This window comes from Malaclemys terrapin, chromosome 1, assembly GCF_027887155.1.
Source record: "Malaclemys terrapin pileata isolate rMalTer1 chromosome 1, rMalTer1.hap1, whole genome shotgun sequence".
Classification (NCBI taxonomy): Eukaryota; Metazoa; Chordata; order Testudines; family Emydidae; genus Malaclemys; species Malaclemys terrapin.
The window spans coordinates 307,423,822-307,443,212 of NC_071505.1; the positions used below are offsets into that span (position 1 = coordinate 307,423,822).

Below are 19,391 nucleotides of genomic sequence, written 5' to 3' on the forward strand. Positions count from 1 at the left end.
TTATCACTCTTATGAACGATATCACATCAAATGCAGCCCAAGTTAAGAGTGATCAAATGTTATCCCATGACTACGTGGTGGGCTAAATGCAGAGCTGGGTCCATGTATTTTGATGATGTGCTTGGGAGGCACAAGTTCCCTTGTGTACACAATCCCAGTCAGTCCGTACAACACCTTGCTTGCCATCACCAATGAATGGGGCTGTTTCCTTCCATGCTGTCTCATTCAATTCACTAAAAATAATCTTAGATACTTTCCCCCCTATGCACTGAAAGTGACACTGCTCTGTTTTACAGTCTGAAAGCTGCCAGCAGGAGCAAGGAGTCCGTTCTTTCTGGAATGACCAGGCCGAGTTTCTGCAGTTCCAGCTGTGGCCACCTCAGTGAAGCTAGTTGGAGATTTCCTTATGGTAACATAGTGCTGGAAAAAATGAGAGTGTGCCGTTCTCCTCCTCCTGATTACAATTCACTGGGGTTTTATTCCCCCCCACCTGTTTAAGAAGTTCTGTGCAAAGATTCAGATGCGTATTTTAACCTGAACCAGCTTTTCCTAAACACTGTCAGTTCAAAAGCTTCCACCTGAAACAGCTGCTGTTTATGTGATCTTAAAAGCTTTCTCTCCGCCCGCCCGCCCCCAACCAGGCATTGACTTAAACTCAGATGACCTGCTTTTCTACAGACGGCACAAAGTGTGATGTGTGCATTTAAAATGAAGTAGGGCACCAGTGCTAAGGGTCTAGCTTTCTCAAGTACTGAATCTCTGTAGCTCTCCTAACAGTTAATGGGAGCTACAGGAGCTCTGTACCTTAGATGACTGGTTCCCTAATGTTCATGTAGAAGACCCCACTTCAGTTTCTGGTCCCTTTCAAAGGATGGGAGTCCCATGGAAGCAGCATGCCCTGCCCCACAGCAAGGGTGACCTCCTGCCACTTAACATAATCCGTTCTCAATTCAGATTCAGGAACAGCTTTGAGATCTGAAAACAAGAATACAGTTCCACTCTCCTCAGGCAAAAAGATCAGGGCAGTACAGTACCTTTAATGCTGAGGGAGTCAACAGTGGGCAAGAAACTGGGTGCAAGGCTCATTGGAATCTGGGCCTCATGGACTGAGAGGTCCCAATGCAGTAGTGAGGGGAAAGCAAGTGGGAGAAAACAAGTCTACCTGTGTGGGACTGGGAGTGGGAGAAAGGGCCCACTTCCTGGAGTTCAGGATGTACGGCCTCAGTTTATAGAAGTTTGAGGGAGGATTAATGCCTTGATGAGCATGGCATTCTGGTAGATCAGGACTTAGTTTTAATTCATTCTTAGACCATAAGAGATCTGAAGGCCTCCCTGGACCCAGGAATTTCTACACACACCACAAAATGCAGTTGTCAAGGATACATAGAAATGAAAAATCTGGGACTGAAATCATGAAAATTACAGATTAAATAGAAGCTTTATCAAGCTTGATGGGGCACTAGTTCAAGCAAATCTTCTTGAAGGTTGCACTTTGTCTCCCCAAGAATGTGCACTGGAAATTATTTTAACTAGAGATATTTAAGATGAGTTTTGTCTACACTACCTACTGGATCGTCTGACATATTGTACTGATTGCTGACTGATTCCCATAACTAACAATATGCCGGGATGGCCAATAAGCTCTGCATATTGCTAAATTGAACAAATGTTTATTAGATGCCTTGCAAGGGTTCCTAACATGTAACTCACCATATAATCCTTTGGGAGGCTATGGTGACTCTTCTATACATGCACAGTTGACTTTCAAATTTACTTAACAGTATTGGTGTACAGCAGCAAAAGTATTTGTTAGTAAGTTGCATCAGACACTACGTATATTGACTAAGAAGAGAAACAGATGGTCTTTGTTTTAAAAGCTGTAAAGATGCACTATCCCTCTTCATCTTTGTATGCAATATTAATGTAAAAAAGGCCTTCGATAAAGCTTACCCTATTAAAGGTTGGGAGCGGGAGAAAATCCCCTTCCCTCAATTTGAGGAAAAGCAGCCATGTACAGAGCCCTAGAGTGAGCTGTGTGCAGTAGGCTATTGAAGAATGCTCTGGATACACTTCAGCTGGCATCCATCCTAACTCAGGGGACCATTAATTCTAACTATGACCCATTTGCTTGGTCTCTTTCTGGTGGAGCAGAATTTATCTTGATCCACACCTATGGGTGATCCACGAAATGTTTCCCCCTTTCAATCCAGCCAAAATAATTATTCAGGGATAGTGCATCTCTAGAGGAGTGTGTGTGCACACTGTACATTTATAAATATGCTTTTTGTGCATAAATATTTAAGAAAACTGGAATATTAAGATTACTTTTATATGAACTTTACTAAAAACATCTTTGGATGTGAACAACTCACCCCTACGTCTTACATTTCTTATCTTTTTATATCAAATGTATTTTATTGCTAAATTCACATAATAAACAAGTTCTGAATTTTGCTTGGTTAATTAACTGAATACATGGGTCAAAGCTTCCTGGAAAAGACATTTCTTACCATTAGGCACAACAATTTAGACATCTCTGTGAAGATAGTGCCCCAGATTTGCTCACAGCTGAGTGGTTTGCTCACAGCTTTGCGACTAGGGCTGCTAACAGGGAGTTTTGCAAGGGAGTTCTCCAGGTGAAGGAACAGCAAATACAGGACCCTTGGGGTAAGTTGCTGTCTGTAGTGTGTGTTTGTGTTTGTTTGGGGGTTACTTGCTGTGTGCTGAGCTTTTGTTTGTAGGACTGTGTGCTGTGGCTGGCAGTTGGAATCTGTGAGCTTCAAAGTAAGGTTTGAAAGCTAGAAACCTCTGTTAATTGGCTGAGCCTTAGTCAGTGGGCGGGGCTATCAAGAAGGCCAGGGCTTTATAAAGCAGTGAGCAAGCAACCAGGGCTGCTAACAGGGAGATTTGCAAAGGAGTTTGGAAGGGGAGTGGGAAGGGGACAAGGTTCACTTGCCCTTCTTTAAAACCTGTAAACTAAACTATATTCAAAACTTCTTGATTTAAACAACACCCTTTCATTAACTAGGTAGCTGTAGGAGAGAATGCAGGCAGAAGCCCAGCAGCAGAGTGGGGGCTACCCAGTTTATTGCGCTGAGTGCAGCATGTATGATTACCTGCCCTTTGGGCGGGTGGCGTATGTGTGCATTTGGTGCAAGGAGCTCCTGGCCCTCAGAGACTACGTACGGGCTTTGGAAGCCAGGGTGGCGGAACTGGAGGAGCTAAGGGAGGCAGAGAAGTATGTTGATGAGGCTTTCTGGGACACTGTAGAATTGTCCCACCTCTGGTCAGACAGCTCCTGCGCTGTTGAGGAGGATGAAAGACCCAGGGAAGTAGAGTAGTCAACGGAAGCAGAGGGAAACCACCCTCTTTCCAGATGGTGTTGGGGTATCCTCTCGCACTGAGGTTACCTCTACAGGGGAGGGAACTCCAGTCACTAGGAAAAGGCAGGTGTTAGTAATGGGAGAGTCAATCATTAGAAACATAGATAGCTGGGTTTGTGATGACTGGGAGAACCGTATGGTGACTTGCCTGCCTGGTGCGAAGGTTGCGGATCTCTTGAGGCATCTAGACAGACTTATGTGTAGTGCTGGGGAGGAGCCAGTGGTCGTGGTACATGTAGATACCAATGACATAGGGAAGGGTAGGGAGATGTCCTGGAGGCCAAATTTAGGCTGCTAGGAAAGAGGCTGAAATCCAGGACCGCTATGGTGGCATTCTCAGAAATGCTCCCAGTTCCATGCGCAGGGCCAGGTAGGCAGGCAGGCAGAGCTTCAGAGTCTCAATGCATGGATGAGACGATGGTGTAGAGGGGAGGGGTTTAGATTCATTAGGAACTGGGGAAACTTTTGGGATGGGGGGAGCCTATCCAGGAGAGATGGGCTTCCACCTAAACCAAAGTGGAACCAGACTGCTGGCGCTAAACATTAAAAAGGTTGTAGAGCAGTTTTTAAACTAAGAGATGGGGGGGAAAGCCAACTGCTGCAGAGGAGCACGTGGATCAGACAGAGAGCTCTCTTAGAGGAGAGTCTATTGGTAGAGATTCTCTAGGTTTTAGTCAGGAGGAGAGGATGGAAGAGGATGAGAAACATTCACATAAAGAATCGGACACATCAGAAAAGGGCAGACAAATAAACAGTGACAATTTTTTAAAGTGCTTGTATATAAATGCTAGAAGTCTAAATAATAAGATGGGTGAACTAGAGTGCCTCGTGATAAAGGATGCCTATTATATCTGTAACCCTTCTGCCCATCTAAGTTGGCAGCAACAAGGGCCGGGTTCTGTATCTAGGGGTTCCGTTTCAATAACACAATGCAAAACCGGCTCGAGCCCCCACCCAGTGACCTGGGACAATTACATACCACCCCCTGGGCACCTCTAAGAGGCAATACTTCCCCTCTCGCAAGCACGGAGTCTGAGTGTAACAGAAAATGTTTAATAACATGAGGTAAACAACATCAGCATTAAATTGGAAAAACACCACAACTAGAGTTCTTAGACCAAACCATGAGCGAAGACCCACCCCAGCAAATTGGGCCGTGTCCTCTCCCGTTGGTTCTTGAAACCAGCGACCCAAGAATCACCAAAGTCCCAAAAGTCCACCAATCCCAAAGTCTCTTGGGTCCAGCAACCCAAGAATCACAAAAGTCCCAAAAGTCCGACAACCCCCCAAAGTCTCTGTCCATGATCAGTGCAGCCCCAGAGTTCAAAGGGGGGGGGTGAGCAGGGTGTTAAGGGGCACCTTACGTGATCAGAGGCCAACCGGCTGCTTCTCCATGGGGTTCCACCGCAGCCTTCACCACGAACTGCTCTGCTCCACTCCACCCGCAGTCCCACTCCTGCTCCACTCACCAACCTGTGAGCCGCTCTGCTCCACTCTGCTCCGCTCACCGACCTGTGAGCCGCTCTGCTCCACTCACCAGCCGCTAAGCTTCCGGCTCCCCCACTAGTTAACACAGCCTCAGTGATCTCAGCTCTTAAATAGCTTTAGCTCTTTTGTGATTTCAGCTCTTAGTGATTTCAGCTAGTAGTAGGGGAGCCCCAGTGCTGGTGCACTATTGGCCCAAAGTGAACTCAGCTCAGCAGTCTGTAACTAGACTCCTAAGGGAATCAAAGTTAGCTCTGACATTCAACAGTGGAGAGAGGAGGTAGTGCAATTGGTGTTTCCACCCCCTCGGGGAGGGGGCCATACCATCAGGTACAAATACCTGTCCCCATCCTCTCTCAATTCACTGGGTTTTGTAACCCATGCCCCTTGACAAGCAAATGCTACTTAGGTAATGGTGAATGACTCACTCAGTCCTTCTGTCATACAACAGTTCCACTGACCTTGATTCACAGAATCAGGGTAACAAAACTTTATTCTTCCTGCCCCAATAACAGAGAAACTGGGGATCCCACACCAGCCAAAGTAACCACTTTGAGTTGCTGTGGTTTCATGCCAGGCGAGTGGGTGTGCCTATGCAAACAAGATCAGCCCCTGGAGTTCTTTTCCACACTCGCCATAATTCACCACCAGATGTCAGGGTAGAGCTCATCCTGACTCTGCTTACATATCAATATCCTCACAGAAACCTGGTGGACGGAGGACAATCAATGGGACACAATCATTCTGGGGTACAAAATATATTGGAAGGACAGAATAGGTCGTGCGGGGGGAGAGGGAATGGCAATATATGTGAAAGAAAATGTAGAATCAAATGAAGTAAAAATCCTAAGTGAATCCACAGCTTCCATAGAATATCTATGGATAGAAATTTCATGCTGTAATAAGAATATAACATTAGGGATCTATTATCAACCACCTAACCAGGACAGTGATAGTGACGATGAAATGCTAAGGGAAATTAGAGAGGCTATCAAAATTAAGAACTCAATAGTAGTGGGGGATTTCAATTATCCCCATATTGACTGGGAACATGTCACCTCAGGACAAAATGCAGAGACAAAATTTCTCCATACTTTAAATGGCTGCTTCTTGGAGCAACTGGTACAGGAACCCACAAGGGGAGAGGCAACTCTTGATTTAGTCCTGAGTGGAGCGCAGGAGCTGGTCCATGAGGTAACTATAACAGGACCATTTGGAAGTAATGACCACAATATAATAACATTTAACATCCCTGTGGTGGGAAGAACATCTCAACAGCCCAACACTGTGGCATTTAATTTCAGAAAGGGGAACTATGCAAAAATTAGGGGGTTAGTTAACAGAAATTAAAAGGTGCAGTGACTAAAGTGAAATCCCTGCAAGCTGTATGGCTGCTTTTCAAGGACACCATAATAGAGGCCCAACTTAAACATATACCCCAAATTAAAAAACACAGTAAAAGAACTAAAAAAGAGCCACCGTGGCTTAAGAAACATGTAAAAGAAGCAGTGAGAGATAAAAAGGCATCTTTTAAAAAGTGGAAGTCAAATCCTAGTGAGGTAAATAGAAAGGAACATAAACACTGCCTAATTAAGTGTAAAAATGCAATAAGAAAAGCCAAAGAGGAGTTTGAAGAATGGCTAGCCAAAAACTCAAAAGGTAATAACAAAATGTTTTTTAAGTACATCAGAAGCAGGAAGCCTGCTAAACAACTAGTGGGGCCCCTGGATGATCGAGATACAAAAGGAGCGCTTAAAAACGATAAAGTCATTGCGGAGAAACTAAATGGATTCTTGCTTCAGTCTTCACGGCTGAGGATGTTAGGGAGATTCCCAAACCTGAGCCGGCTTTTGTAGGTGACAAATCGGAGGAATTGGCACAGGTGAGGTGTCACTAGAGCAGATTTTGGAATTAATTGATAAACTTAACATTAACAAGTCACCAGGACCAGATGGCATTCACCCAAGAGTTCTGAAAGAACTCAAATGTGAAGTTGCGGAACTATTAACTAGGGTTTGTAACCTGTCCTTTAAATCGGCTTCTGTACCCAATGACTGGAAGATAGCTAATATAATGCCAATATTTAAAAAAGGCTCTAAAGGCGATCCCAGCAATAACATCAGTACCGGGCAAATTAGTTGAAACAATAGTAAAGAATAAAATTGTCAGACACATAGAAGAACATAAATTGTTGGGCAAAAGTCAACATGGTTTCTGTAAAGGGAAATCGTGTCTTACTAATCTCTTAGAGTTCTTTGAAGGGGTCAACAAACATGTGGACAAGGGGGATCCAGTGGACATAGTGTACTTAAATTTCCAGAAAGCCTTTGACAAGTTTCCTCACCAAAGGCTCTTATGTAAATTAAGTTGTCGTGGGATAAGAGGGAAGGTCCTTTCATGGATCGAGAACTGGTTAAAAGACAGGGAACAAGGGATAGGAATAAATGGTAAATTGTCAGAATGGAGAGGGGTAACAAGTGGTGTCCCCCAAGGGTCAGTCCTAGGACCAAGCCTATTAAACTTATTCATAAATGATCTGGGAAAAGGGGTAAAAAGTGAGGTGACAAAGTTTGCAGATGATACTAAACTGCTCAAGATAGTTAAGACCAAAGCACACTATGAAGAACTTCAAAAAGATCTCACAAAACTAAGTGATTGGGCAACAAAATGGCAAATGAAATTTACTGTGGCTAAATGTAAAGTAATGCACATTGGAAGAAATAACCCCAACTATACATACAATATGATGGGGGCTAATTTAGCTATAACAAATCAGGAAAAAGATCTTGGAGTCATCATGGATAGTTCTCTGAAGACGTCCACGCAGTGTGCAGCGGCGGTCAAAAAAGCAAACAGGATGTTAGGAATCATTAAAAAGGGGATAGAAAATAAGACGGAGAGTATCTTATTGCCCTTGTATAAATCCATGGTACGCCCACATCTTGAATACTGCGTACAGATGTGGTCTCCTCATCTCAAAAAAGATATACTGGCATTAGAAAAGGTTCAGAGAAGGGCAACTAAAATGATTAGGGGTTTGGAACAGGTCCCATATGAGGAGAGATTAAAGAGGCTAGGACTTTTCAGCTTGGAAAAGAGAAGACTAAGGGGGGATATGATACAGGTATATAAAATCATGAGTGATGTAGAGAAAGTAAATAAGGAAAAGTTATTTACTTGTTCCCATAATACAAGAACTAGGGGCCACCAAATGAAATTAATGGGCAGCATGTTTAAAACAAATAAAAGGAAGTTCTTCTTCACACAGCACACAGTCAATTTGTGGAATTCCTTGCCTGAGGAGGTTGTGAAGGCTAGGACTATAATAGCGTTTAAAAGAGAACTGGATAAATTCATGGAGGTTACGTCCATTAATGGATATTAGCTAGGATGGGTAAGGAAGAGTGTCCCTACCCTCTGTTTGTCAGAGGGTGGAGATGGATGGCAGAAGAGAGATCACTTGATCATTGCCTATTGGGTTCACTCCCTCTGGGGCACCTGGTATTGGCCACTGTCGGTAGACAGGATATTGGGCTAGATGGACCTTTGGTCTGGCTCAGTACTGCCGTTCTTATGTTCTTGTGGTCATATGGGAATACACACTCACTGCCTGTAAGTGTTCACAGTCTTGCAAGGCAAAAAGCAGATTGGGGGGGGAGGGGAAGGGTGATGGACACATGCAGTGTTCCTAATGTTTTGTGTGAATAAAGTGAAATGCACTAAATACATTGAACCTGACTGATTACCTATACCTAGCTAGAGGCCCAGTGGAGCTCTCTGCTCACACAAGGATGGCAAGCTCTCTCCTTTTTATTCCTCTCCCACAAACCAGTGGAATCCCTTTGCATCTGGGGGAGGGAAGGGACAGTGATGAGGGTTGCTCTTCATAGCATCATTCCTCTCTGAATGCAAGGACTCCAAGTTGCAGGTTAATGCTGATTTAACATCCCCAGTAGTTTGACGTCCATGCATTGCTTGCCTCAGAATTCCTTTCTACAAGCATACGAAAGACCTGAATATTACTTCATGGCATCCTCCACATAGCATGACCTCGCATGCACTGTACAGGTGAGGCCACACCTTTCATGCAAGTGTAGAATTGCATGCCTTACTAAAAATGTTATGACATGCTTCTGCTTCTTCGCCCATGACTTAGTGAACCTATGTGTGGAATGGTGGATGGGCAGCAGCCAGTGGGAGGCTATAGCATCACAGCATAAACGGCATGCTGTGACATGGTCTAAGAAGTAGTGCTAAAGCAAATGGCGGGTCTCAAGAGAGCTATAGTTCTAAGGGTCTGACACCTCTCCCTCTTCTTATTAGCTTCAAGTAGAGCTTCACCTCACTGCTTCTGATTCAGTTTCTGCTATGAGGTTTCACCTACTTATAGCCAGATTATAGATTCAGTGGGACATATGTAGGGAGGGAATTTGGAAGACTTCACCACCAGATGAGATGGAACTCTGATGCAACCAGCAGGAATTGCTGCTTCACACTCAAGCCCACCTGACTCCATTTTAACACTTCATGCTGGGTGATTATTACTGGATATTTGAATTTGATATTAGGTCTTGTACTTCTTAGTTAAACTTAGAGATCGTTGGACCCAGGCTGCTGTGGGGAAGGGTACTTTTAGCTAGTGGGGTCACCTGTTCAAGATCTTGGCTGGACACTACAAATATCTTTGGTCTTCTGCTATAGATACAAAGATGACAAACGATGCAAGTAAAGGTGGTATTTAGGAACCACTGTATCTAGAAGATCTTCCACAGATAAAACTGGAAGAAAGGCAGCTGGTGCAGAAACCATATTTTGAATGTGATAAGACATGAGGTGTCTTAATATCATCATGATGGGAATGGAAGGTACAGTGACTTTCTTCTCTGCCATAGCATAGAATCATAGACGTGTAGGGCTGGGAGGGAATATGAAGCCATCCACTTTATCCCCTCATGCTGAGACAGGACCATATCCACCTAGATTAATCCTAAAAGGTGTTTGGAAAATTTTAACAGGTTAAACAATGAGGGGGATTTCACAATCACCTTTGGTAACCTATTCTAGTATGTATAGTTTGCAAGTTTTTCCTAACATCTACCTAAATCTCCCTTGCTGCAACTTAAGCCCATTACTTCTTGACCCACCTTCAGTGGGCACGATGAACAATTGATCACTGTCTTCTTTACAACTGCCCTTGCTGTTTGAAGACTAGCAGAGCCCCTCAGGCTTCTCCTCTCAAGACTAAATCTGTTCAGTTTTTTAACAGGTTTTTCTAAACCTTTTATCATTTTTGTTGCTCTCTGCTGGACTCTCTCTCATTTGTCCCAATTTTAAAGTGTGGTGCTCAAAATGGACACAGTACTCTAGTGGAGACCTCCTCAGTGCATTTCCAAAGTGCTGATCATTAGACCTGTCCCAAAGTGTCCAGTAAATTCAGATTAGCTGCCCAATGGAAGGTTTCGTAGCACGGAGCACCTCAGCACTTGAGGAGTTTCTCAAACTATGTTCTAGAAATGACTGCTCAGATGTGGGCCAGATGGAGAGCTAATGAGGCAGCATATTTCTGTAAGGAATTGAGAAGGGCAAAAGCAAATTCTTACACACTGGCTGAAAGCCAGGGAGAAAACTGATTATGGTGGAGGTTTTGGTTATAAACTGGCATGATAGCTGTCTTGGACAATAAAACATGAGCCTACAGGGGGTAGATAATATTACTGGGTAAGATGCAAGAATCCCTCAAATTATTAAATCCCCTAATCAACACACTCTGCTTTGGGCTGATCCCTCTTGCCAATTACCTCCTAGCTCTCTAATCCCATTTATGGAAAAAACTGAGGCTGTTGCAAAGCAGCTTTGGCATCTTCTAAACTTTTGACCATTTTCAGGATTAGCTGGGGGAGAGAGAGAGAGAGAGAGAAAGTGCCGGTCCATGACTTCCTGGTAATAAATGAATATCCAGGGCTCACGTTTATTATTTTAGACCCATCAGCACCCTTTGTCACCACTAACTCTTAAGGGCTGGTGCCACAGTGGTGGATCTGTGCCAGAATAGGGATTACAGCTGAGTAGCTCTATTCTTCTGAGGGAGTGGATCCAAAGAATAGCCCTGAGCAATGTTCAACCTGCACATGAAGCGGCAAGAGGAGACAGAAGGCTGGGGCAGGCTGCAGTGCTGCTATGGTACAGCTAACAACTCTACATCCATTTAATTGGCTCTGAACAGTAGGGACACCTAGTCCTCTTTTCCAACCTATGCCAGAGATTGGAGGATAAAAGCTAGTCAACTGAAGCTCATCGAGCCAAGCCTGAAATAGTAGCACTGAAGAGAGTTTGTGACTCACTTTCCCTCTTTATCTATCTGCATCTAGGAGACCGTGCTGCAAGCACATCCAAACCCAATCAGTTTGCTCCAGCTGGGAAGGTGGGATGAACTGAGGTCTACAATTCTTTTCAGTTGCTGGCATTTAGCCATTTTTACTACCCTATGTAGCATACAGAGAGCACCTGAGGAAAAATTTTGCATCTTTCAATCTTGCTTTTTTTCCCTGTTTGCCAGCTACTAGCATCTTCTAGCTTTTATTACAGATTCCTGGAAGGAGAGTAGTTTTGGCACCATTTGCCTGTTAGTTATTTAATAAGTACAGCAATCATGATATAAATTGATTGTTTATTTTCAAATAATTCAAGGATTTTTAAACTGTTTAAAATTTCTTTTAGGGTGAAAAACACCTACCCTACCAGTCACTGAGCCAGGTTGTCAAATTAACTATGCAAAATCCCTTAATTAACTTTAGAACTCCGGGCAGGTGGAGTGAGGTGATGTATTAGAAACTTTTGGCAGGGGCAGGGGGAGAATGCATGCACGTATGCTGGAATAAAGGAAAGGAACCAAAAAAGTGTCTGCTTCCCAGGTGTAAAGTGATGATTTGGGATTATACCACTGACAGCACTTAGGGTGCTACATCAAAGAAAAAAATGGAGATGACTGGAGAATTACTTTTTGACCAGTTTTAAACTTCTCCTGTAAGACAATACTTAAAACATACAGGAGCCCGTTTCACATTAACAATCTCAATGCTTAAATTCCCCACAAAAAACTAGACATCGAAGTGGTCTAAGTCAGTGAGATAAAAGTAAATTGGGAGCTGTCTTGCATTTGTTTGCTCAGGCTGGGAGAAGAGCGAAGCACTGCAGAGGGATCTAATCAAGTTTAGTGAATGCGCATTACAATGAATGTTAAGTTCAGTGTTGGCAAATGCATATTGGAGGCAATAATTTGGGCTATTCACACACCTTACTATGCTAAATTAGCTATCAGCTCAGGAAAGAGACCTAGGTATTGTGGACAGCTCAACTGAGACCAGTTATCAATATGCAGCCCGAGGGCAAAAAGGAAACTTATGCATAAGGAATAGGCTGAAGAATATGGAAAATGCTATTATATAAATCAGTAACAACCTCACCTGGAATACTGTGTTCAGTTCTGGTCACCCACTCAAAAAAGAAAACAAAAAACCCGTGGAGAAACAGGTGGTTGGTTCAGTGCTGGGTTCCAAGAATAATTAAGTACATGAAACAATTTCATATGAAAAAAGATTGAAAAGACAATGTGTGTTTGCCATAGAGAAGGGAACAGGAGATTGAAGCTACAGTTTAGCAGGATGCAGAAATAGACTGGACATTTAGATGGAATACAAGAATAGCTTTTTCACCCTTTAAATTAGAGTTTTGGAAAGGATACAAACCCTCATGCTTCAAGACTTAAACAAACTTCTAACTAATGGGGGTTAGCAAGAAACCTTCCCTCAGGGACAGGGTTTTCCCGACAGCCTACTGCAGGGTTTCTTGTACCTTCCTTTGAAGCACCTGGTATTAGCCACTGTTAGTAACAGGATACCGGACTAGATTGGCTAAGCATGTCAGCACTTCAGTACTAGTCTGCTTTCATAAATTTGTTCAGAACTGAAGGAAATAGGCTGTGTACTACTGTTCTTGTTAGACCTGGCTAGCCCAAGAACTTCACATTTATCAGCAGTAAAGTCATAAAATGTTCTTATACACATGGAAAGTAGTAATAGTGTAGGGGAGTGGTGTATATTTACTATCTTCTATTTTACTTCCTCCTTCCACATTCAATAAAACAGTTTGATTTGGCCACAATATGATTTAATTTGAAGCAAAATATGCGCACTACATCCTTAAAGGCCACACAGTGAGGATAATACCGTCTGAATAAAAAAAGATTAAAGTATAGAAATCAAAATGCTAAATTCATTCCATCTTGAATATTTCTCAGTTCGTTCACTGGTTCTTACTGCTAACGTTTATACTAGCTAGGCCTCTAGGTGGCAGGCCACTGGAGACAATCTAGTTTTTAGTGGGGAGGAACAAGGGCACAGCACTAGTTATATAATCATATGACCCTAGCAGTGTTGTTCTCTTATTCCATCCAGTTGTTTATTAAATTTTAGGGGCTGCAAAGGGGTAAATAGTATGGTTAAAAATAGTTTAAAAAGTATGGGCTGGATGAATGGATTATAAGGTGGATAGAAAGCTGGCTAGATTGTTGGGATCAACGGGTCGATGTCTAGGTGGCAGCTGGTATCAAGCGGAGTACCCCAAGGGTTGGTCCTGGGGCCGGTTGTGTTCAACATCTTTATTAATGATCTGGATGATGGGATGGATTGCACCCTCAGCAAGTTTGCAGATGACACTGAACAGGGGGGAGAGGTAGATACGCTGGAGGGTAGGGATAGGGTCCAGAGTGACCAACACAAATTGGAGGATTGGGCCAAAAGAAATCTGATGAGGTTCAATAAGGACAAGTACAAAGTCCTGCACTTGGGATTCTTCCATCCTATGCACCACTAGAGGCTGGGGACCGACGGGCTAAGCAGCAGTTCTGAAGAAAAGAACCTGGGGATTAGTAAATGAGAAGCTGGATATGAGTCAGCAGTGTGCCCTTGTTGCCAAGAAGGCCAATGGCATATTGGGCTACATTACGAGAAGTACTGCCAGCAGATTGAGGGAAGTGATTATTCTCCTCTATTCGGCACTGGTGAGGCCACATCTGGAGGATAAAAAGTCTTGTACCTACTACTGTGCATTAAGGATTTAAAGTAGAATACTAATATAATAACTAATGATGGTAGCAGTGGCACAAATTACTGAAGCATTTGTGGCTACCTACAACAGGTTCTCAAATGAAAGTTGTTCATTTCCACATTATGTTCCTTTTAAAATTCTAATTCAAACTCAAGTGTGGACAGAGTAATTCTGAAGGCTACTTAATGACCATTCATTTTCCAAGTACACTAAACAAACATTCACATATTCGCCACCAGTTCAGACATGAGAAATGCTGAAGAAGGTGCACTGCTGCATTACGATAGTCAGTCAAAAAGCTGATTTCAGATTTTGTTTCACATTAACTTAAAAATTCATGCTCTAGTTCAGGGATCAACAACCTTCGGCCCGCGGCCCGCCAGGGTAAGCCTCTGGTGGGCCGGGTCAGGCTGTTTACCTGCCACATCCACAGGTTCGGCCAATTGCAGCTCCCACTGGCCGTGGTTCGCTGTCCCGGCCAACGGGGGCTGCAGGAAGCGGCGCAGGCTGAGGGATGTGCTGGCCGCCCTTCCCGCAGCCCCCATTGCTCTGGGACAGCGAACCACGGCCAGTGGGAGCTGCAATCGGCCGAACCTGCGGACGCGGCAGGTAAACAAACTGGTCTGGCCTGCCAGAGGCTTTCCCTGGCAGGCCGTGTGCCAAAGGTTGCCGATCCCCGCTCTAGTTGTTACAAAAAATAAAATTTTTCAAAAACAAACCATCCAAGTTCAGACTGAAAGCACACTTTAAACTGTCATCAGGTGATACTTGTGGATGGGAGCATAACAAATATATGTCAGTATTACTCCAGTTTTACCAAAAAAAACTTATTGCATGACTGGATTCTGCAAGTTACTGACCAGTGTTGCTATGTGCATTCTGGAACAGACAAGACATGGGTGTACTCCTATAGGCATACGTGGTCCTTCAACACCGTTCTTAAATGTAAATTAGAAAGTTTACCATATAGAAAACTGCTTCCTACTTCTGAACTTTTGAGAAGAGTGCACCAAGCAAGCTTGCTGCAGTTTTATTTTAGTCATATGTGCAAAATAAACTTTCTAAAGCAATAATGCAATTTAAGGGACCAACAGTCCAGATTAAGTTTATGCAAGGAAAAAAAAACAAAGATATTGACAATTTCACATGTATTTTACAAAATTTTCATGACTTTACAATTACATAAACATGTGGCATGGGGGGTATGGGTACAGAGGACTTTACCCCACCAGTAAGTCACTTTTGCTGGTTAACAATACAGAACAAATAATCCTGGGCATCAAAGAGGTCAGTTATCCCATGTGTAATTTTCAGAGAAGCTAACGTACATATTGTCATTGGACAAGAGAGCTTAATAAACATGGACGTAAAGGTATTTTTAATACAGTTTCTCAGAATTCGGGCTAATCTAGTAATGTGGGCCTGATTTAATACAAGCAAAAAGGAGCTACTACTTTGACTTGGAAGTTAAGGAAATGCACATTACTATGTCTAGTGAACAGTATCTAGAAATTGTAGGCCATGTGATTTACTGTAAGTGAAAAACATTAAATGCAGTTTGCAAGTCATGATTGTTACAACCCTGTGCTGGAGTCATTTACAGACTGAAATACAAAAGGAATATGATGGAATGCAATATACTTCCAATACTTAAGATGTGAAAAGCACTACCCAACTACAGCACTTAGCATGCTCAAAAGAAGGCTACGTTATTTCTGGTATTCTTTATTAAAAATACTGCTGTACATATGAAGAATGAAAACAGGATTAAAGATGGGTAACATATATTGGGATCATGACAGAACTTAACATACTGGTGCTTTTTAGGGAAAGCTGTTGACATTTGAATTACTGAAACAAGGGCCAAAAAAAAATAAAATAAAATACATAGGTACCCTCAAACATTTACAGTGTAGTAAATACATAGACAGAATTTAAAAACAGGTACAAAAATTAAAATGACTAACATCACATGATTTCAAAGGTTGTCCTTTCTGTGCTTTTAGCTGTAAAGATAGGAAGATCACAATAATTTCCCACATGGCAGGGTATGTCCTGGGTGGTTTTTGTTTTTTTAACTATACACATACAGCTCTTCGTCGGAATGGAAGAGATTATAACTTTAGGACAACCTTCTTAATGGAATTAAAATGCGGTAGAAGGGCTCTCCCCAAAAAACACCCAAGCAGAACTTCAGACTGTTCAAATCATTCCCAAATATGGACCAAATGAAATAAATAGAAAACAAAGCTCAACAATTATTTCTTTTATGTATTACCTGACACCAAATGTTTTCTGGCTGACAGTAGTTACTTATGAAAACTTATTAGCTGTCTACTTTTTTTTTTTCTTTTTTCTTTTTTTTTAAACCAAGTCCTGAGGTTACTAGGGGCTGAAGCAAACTGACATTATGCAAATACATGTAAGTTTGCATTCTAGACTTGTCTCACAGAGGATGGTTTGCTGGTCTAGGAAGGATGAGAATTCAAGCCCTATTTTACCCCTGCCTTAACTTTCACAAAATATTGGTCCACAAATTAAATTTTCCAAAGGTTCCCAAACCCCACAACTGAACAGATGATCCCCTTTCATTTTCAAAGAAAACAATACTGGAAAAAACCTCAGCCCGCTTATAAATTAAGCATTTCATATTTCTTCTAGTATACAAGTACTTCTTTTTTGTACAAAAGAATTACAATATGATTTGTCAAAAAACATATAAAAGACAGCTGCTCTTCCTCAAATACATGAGCTAATGATAAAAGACTGTTTTGCATGTTCACTTCTCAAAGTTCCTGTTCCTTTTACATTAAAAAGAACAATATTGTGGCAATTGTCATCCTTTGAATATTAAACATTATGTTACTTTTAAAATTCATTCAGATCAAATGCAACAATAATTGATTTTTAACTCAACAACTGATGCTACCAAATGCAGACTCAACCACATTTTCTAAAATATGTAAAGCACGTCCCTAGTCTTCAAAGCTTTCGATGTGAAGAGAGTTGCTTTTCTTGATGCAAGTCTCAAGGCGGAGAATCATTTTAAAGCTTATAAAAGTGGACAGAGAAATATTAAAAACTTCTCTGAAAACTACAAATATTGAGAATTATTAAAATTGATGTCAGTAACATCAGTTGCAAGTGCTTAGAGTCTGTCCTGACCTTTTGAGTTTCCACATTTTCTTCATGGTGAGCACCCAGTGCTATTAAAATATTCAGTGCTGGGAAAGGATAGATACAGTCTTCACTACTGCTTTACGAAAGGAAATTCCTACATATTTGGCAGTCTTCAATATCAAAGTGTAGGTGTTTATCTTTTACTATAAATCCCAGGAATACCCAAGTTTGGAGACAACTGCATGTCCAAATATTAGAAAGTTAATTGAGGAGGAAAATTCCAGACTGAATTACTTCAGGAATATTCATGTGTTGAGTATTATCAAAAGTAATATTACTTTGGGCTAAGCAGTGACTGCAAAGGCACAGCAGATCATTATCCCTCCAGATTCAGGTTGTAAAACTTCAAAAGCTCTTGATGCCAGACAACTGCTGTGTTTAGTTAATCTTCTTAACAGTGTCTTTGTTTCTGTATCCAGTGTAGAGTACCATAATAAAGCTGTGGTTCAAAGAACAGAACTTTATACGAAAATTATACTGTAAATAACCTAAAGTAATACACTCCTGAAACTTCAGGCATTTAACACAATTTCTTTAAAAAAATTCTGTTAAAAAAAATTGCATAAATGTAAATGCAGCTGACTAGCAGGAAAACATACAAACAGTTTTTAAAGGCGCTGGTTGTGTTTAGAGCAAATTTGATATGCCCCTTAAATTATAGGTGTTTCAAAGGTTGCTATTTTGTCACTTTGCTTAGACAAGGCTTAAATGAGAAGGGATTTTATACATGTCAATTCACTGATACTTGATTTTTTTTTTAAATATGCATCTTCTGGTTGGTTTGTTAACTAACCGTGGGTGGCATACAGAGCTCGCATACAACACACTTTTACAGAGATTACAAACTAAACTCTCATTTATAGAACACAATTTCTATGAAATTATTTCCCTGGTCCTTTATGCTATTCTGGGTGCAAATAATATCAAAATGAATAAATTGAGCAATATCCTCAGTGACAAAAATGTATCCCAGAAATGTCCTTGCAAAGAGTTTCCCTTAATAAGTATACAATGTGGCAAAACATCAGAGATCAGAAAAGTCTTAAAAAAATTAAAATTAGTGCATATACAAGTGGAAAAAATAAAAGCAGGAACATCATGCACCTGATGTGTTCCTTAATCTAAAATAAATTCTTCACAGATAAAGCCTCCAATGGCAGCCATAGCTCTAGGATAAATGAAACATTCTTCCCTTCAAGTAACAGTGTACCTGACTGAAGTGCAAGCAGCTTTGCTCATCTCCTGTTTGTTTCCCAAATATGAAATGAGATGACAACAACAGTTCAGCTGTAGTGCAATTTGCTATTGGTGAAGTTCCTCAGCAATGTCCTGCATGCTTTCAGCAAATACTACAACTGACCATTTGCGGCTGCAATTAGTTCTTGAAAAGTATTTTCAAAGCAGCGTTTTAAATCGCTGTAAGTTACCACAAGTACACTCTTCTCGTCTCTGGAAATGAGGCTTATTTTTTCTGGCACACCAGCATCTAACTGTAACAAGAATGCAAAAGATAAAATGTGAAGCAATGGCAATACAATCATTTCCTTAAGCATAAAAACAATCAGGTTTTAGCAAGCTTGTGAGAGTATGATTCACAGAAAGGGCAAGGTTCTTCTCTTTCAGCATATACAGCCTGTTGACTAATCACAGGTTTGAAAACGTTTAACTCAAATCTGACCCTGAATCAGATTCATGGTCAAGAACCATCAGTTAAAATAACATTGCAGAAGAAGATGAGAACTTGGTCCAATCCTTCTGAAATACCAGCCCCCCTTAAAAGAACCAAGCAAGCTAGGGAGGGACAATCTCTATATAGGCCTGAGCCACATCACTGAATTTCTGTGCAAGTTACCTGACAGGTTCATCAAATGGACCAGTAAGGAGGGATGGTCTTTGGCATTTTAAACAAAATTACAGGGAAGTATCAGCACCTGAGCAATTTTGGCTGCCTATTCCTGTGCTCTGTAACAGCTGAAACTAACTTCCAAATTCAAACTGGCTAGTGGCCAGTGAAGGTGGGAACAAAATTAACTGGCTCATGTTTTTTGTAAGGTATCCTCCTTTTTCTCAGTCTAAAATGCAGATATAATCTAATCCTGATCGCTGACAGACAGTTAATACGGGCTGTCAGAAGAAAAACCTTTTTTCCCCCCAACAAACATCTCAAGTTTTTCTTCTGACTGATTAAACTACCATTGAAGCAGCATGGAAACTAACTAACATCTTCAACTGGCTTCC

General features: G+C 41.7%; 2 protein-coding genes across 5 annotated transcripts in view; one reads left to right on the top strand and one right to left on the bottom strand.

Moving 5' to 3' along the window:
* FLT1 (fms related receptor tyrosine kinase 1) overlaps positions 1 to 1,380 on the top strand; it is a 146,209-nt gene extending 144,829 nt beyond the window's left edge. The window contains exon 30 of the mRNA XM_054015378.1: positions 297 to 1,380. Within this exon, the coding sequence (XP_053871353.1) occupies positions 297 to 498 (202 nt within the window). The 3' untranslated portion in view covers positions 499 to 1,380. The remainder of the gene's footprint in view (positions 1 to 296) is intronic.
* A 13,586-nt stretch (positions 1,381 to 14,966) lies between these two features.
* PAN3 (poly(A) specific ribonuclease subunit PAN3) overlaps positions 14,967 to 19,391 on the bottom strand; it is a 121,571-nt gene continuing 117,146 nt past the window's right edge. For all 4 annotated transcript variants that reach the window (XM_054015382.1, XM_054015383.1, XM_054015381.1 and 1 more), the window contains one exon: positions 14,967 to 18,643. In XM_054015382.1, the coding sequence (XP_053871357.1) occupies positions 18,503 to 18,643 (141 nt within the window). In that variant the 3' untranslated portion in view covers positions 14,967 to 18,502. The remainder of the gene's footprint in view (positions 18,644 to 19,391) is intronic.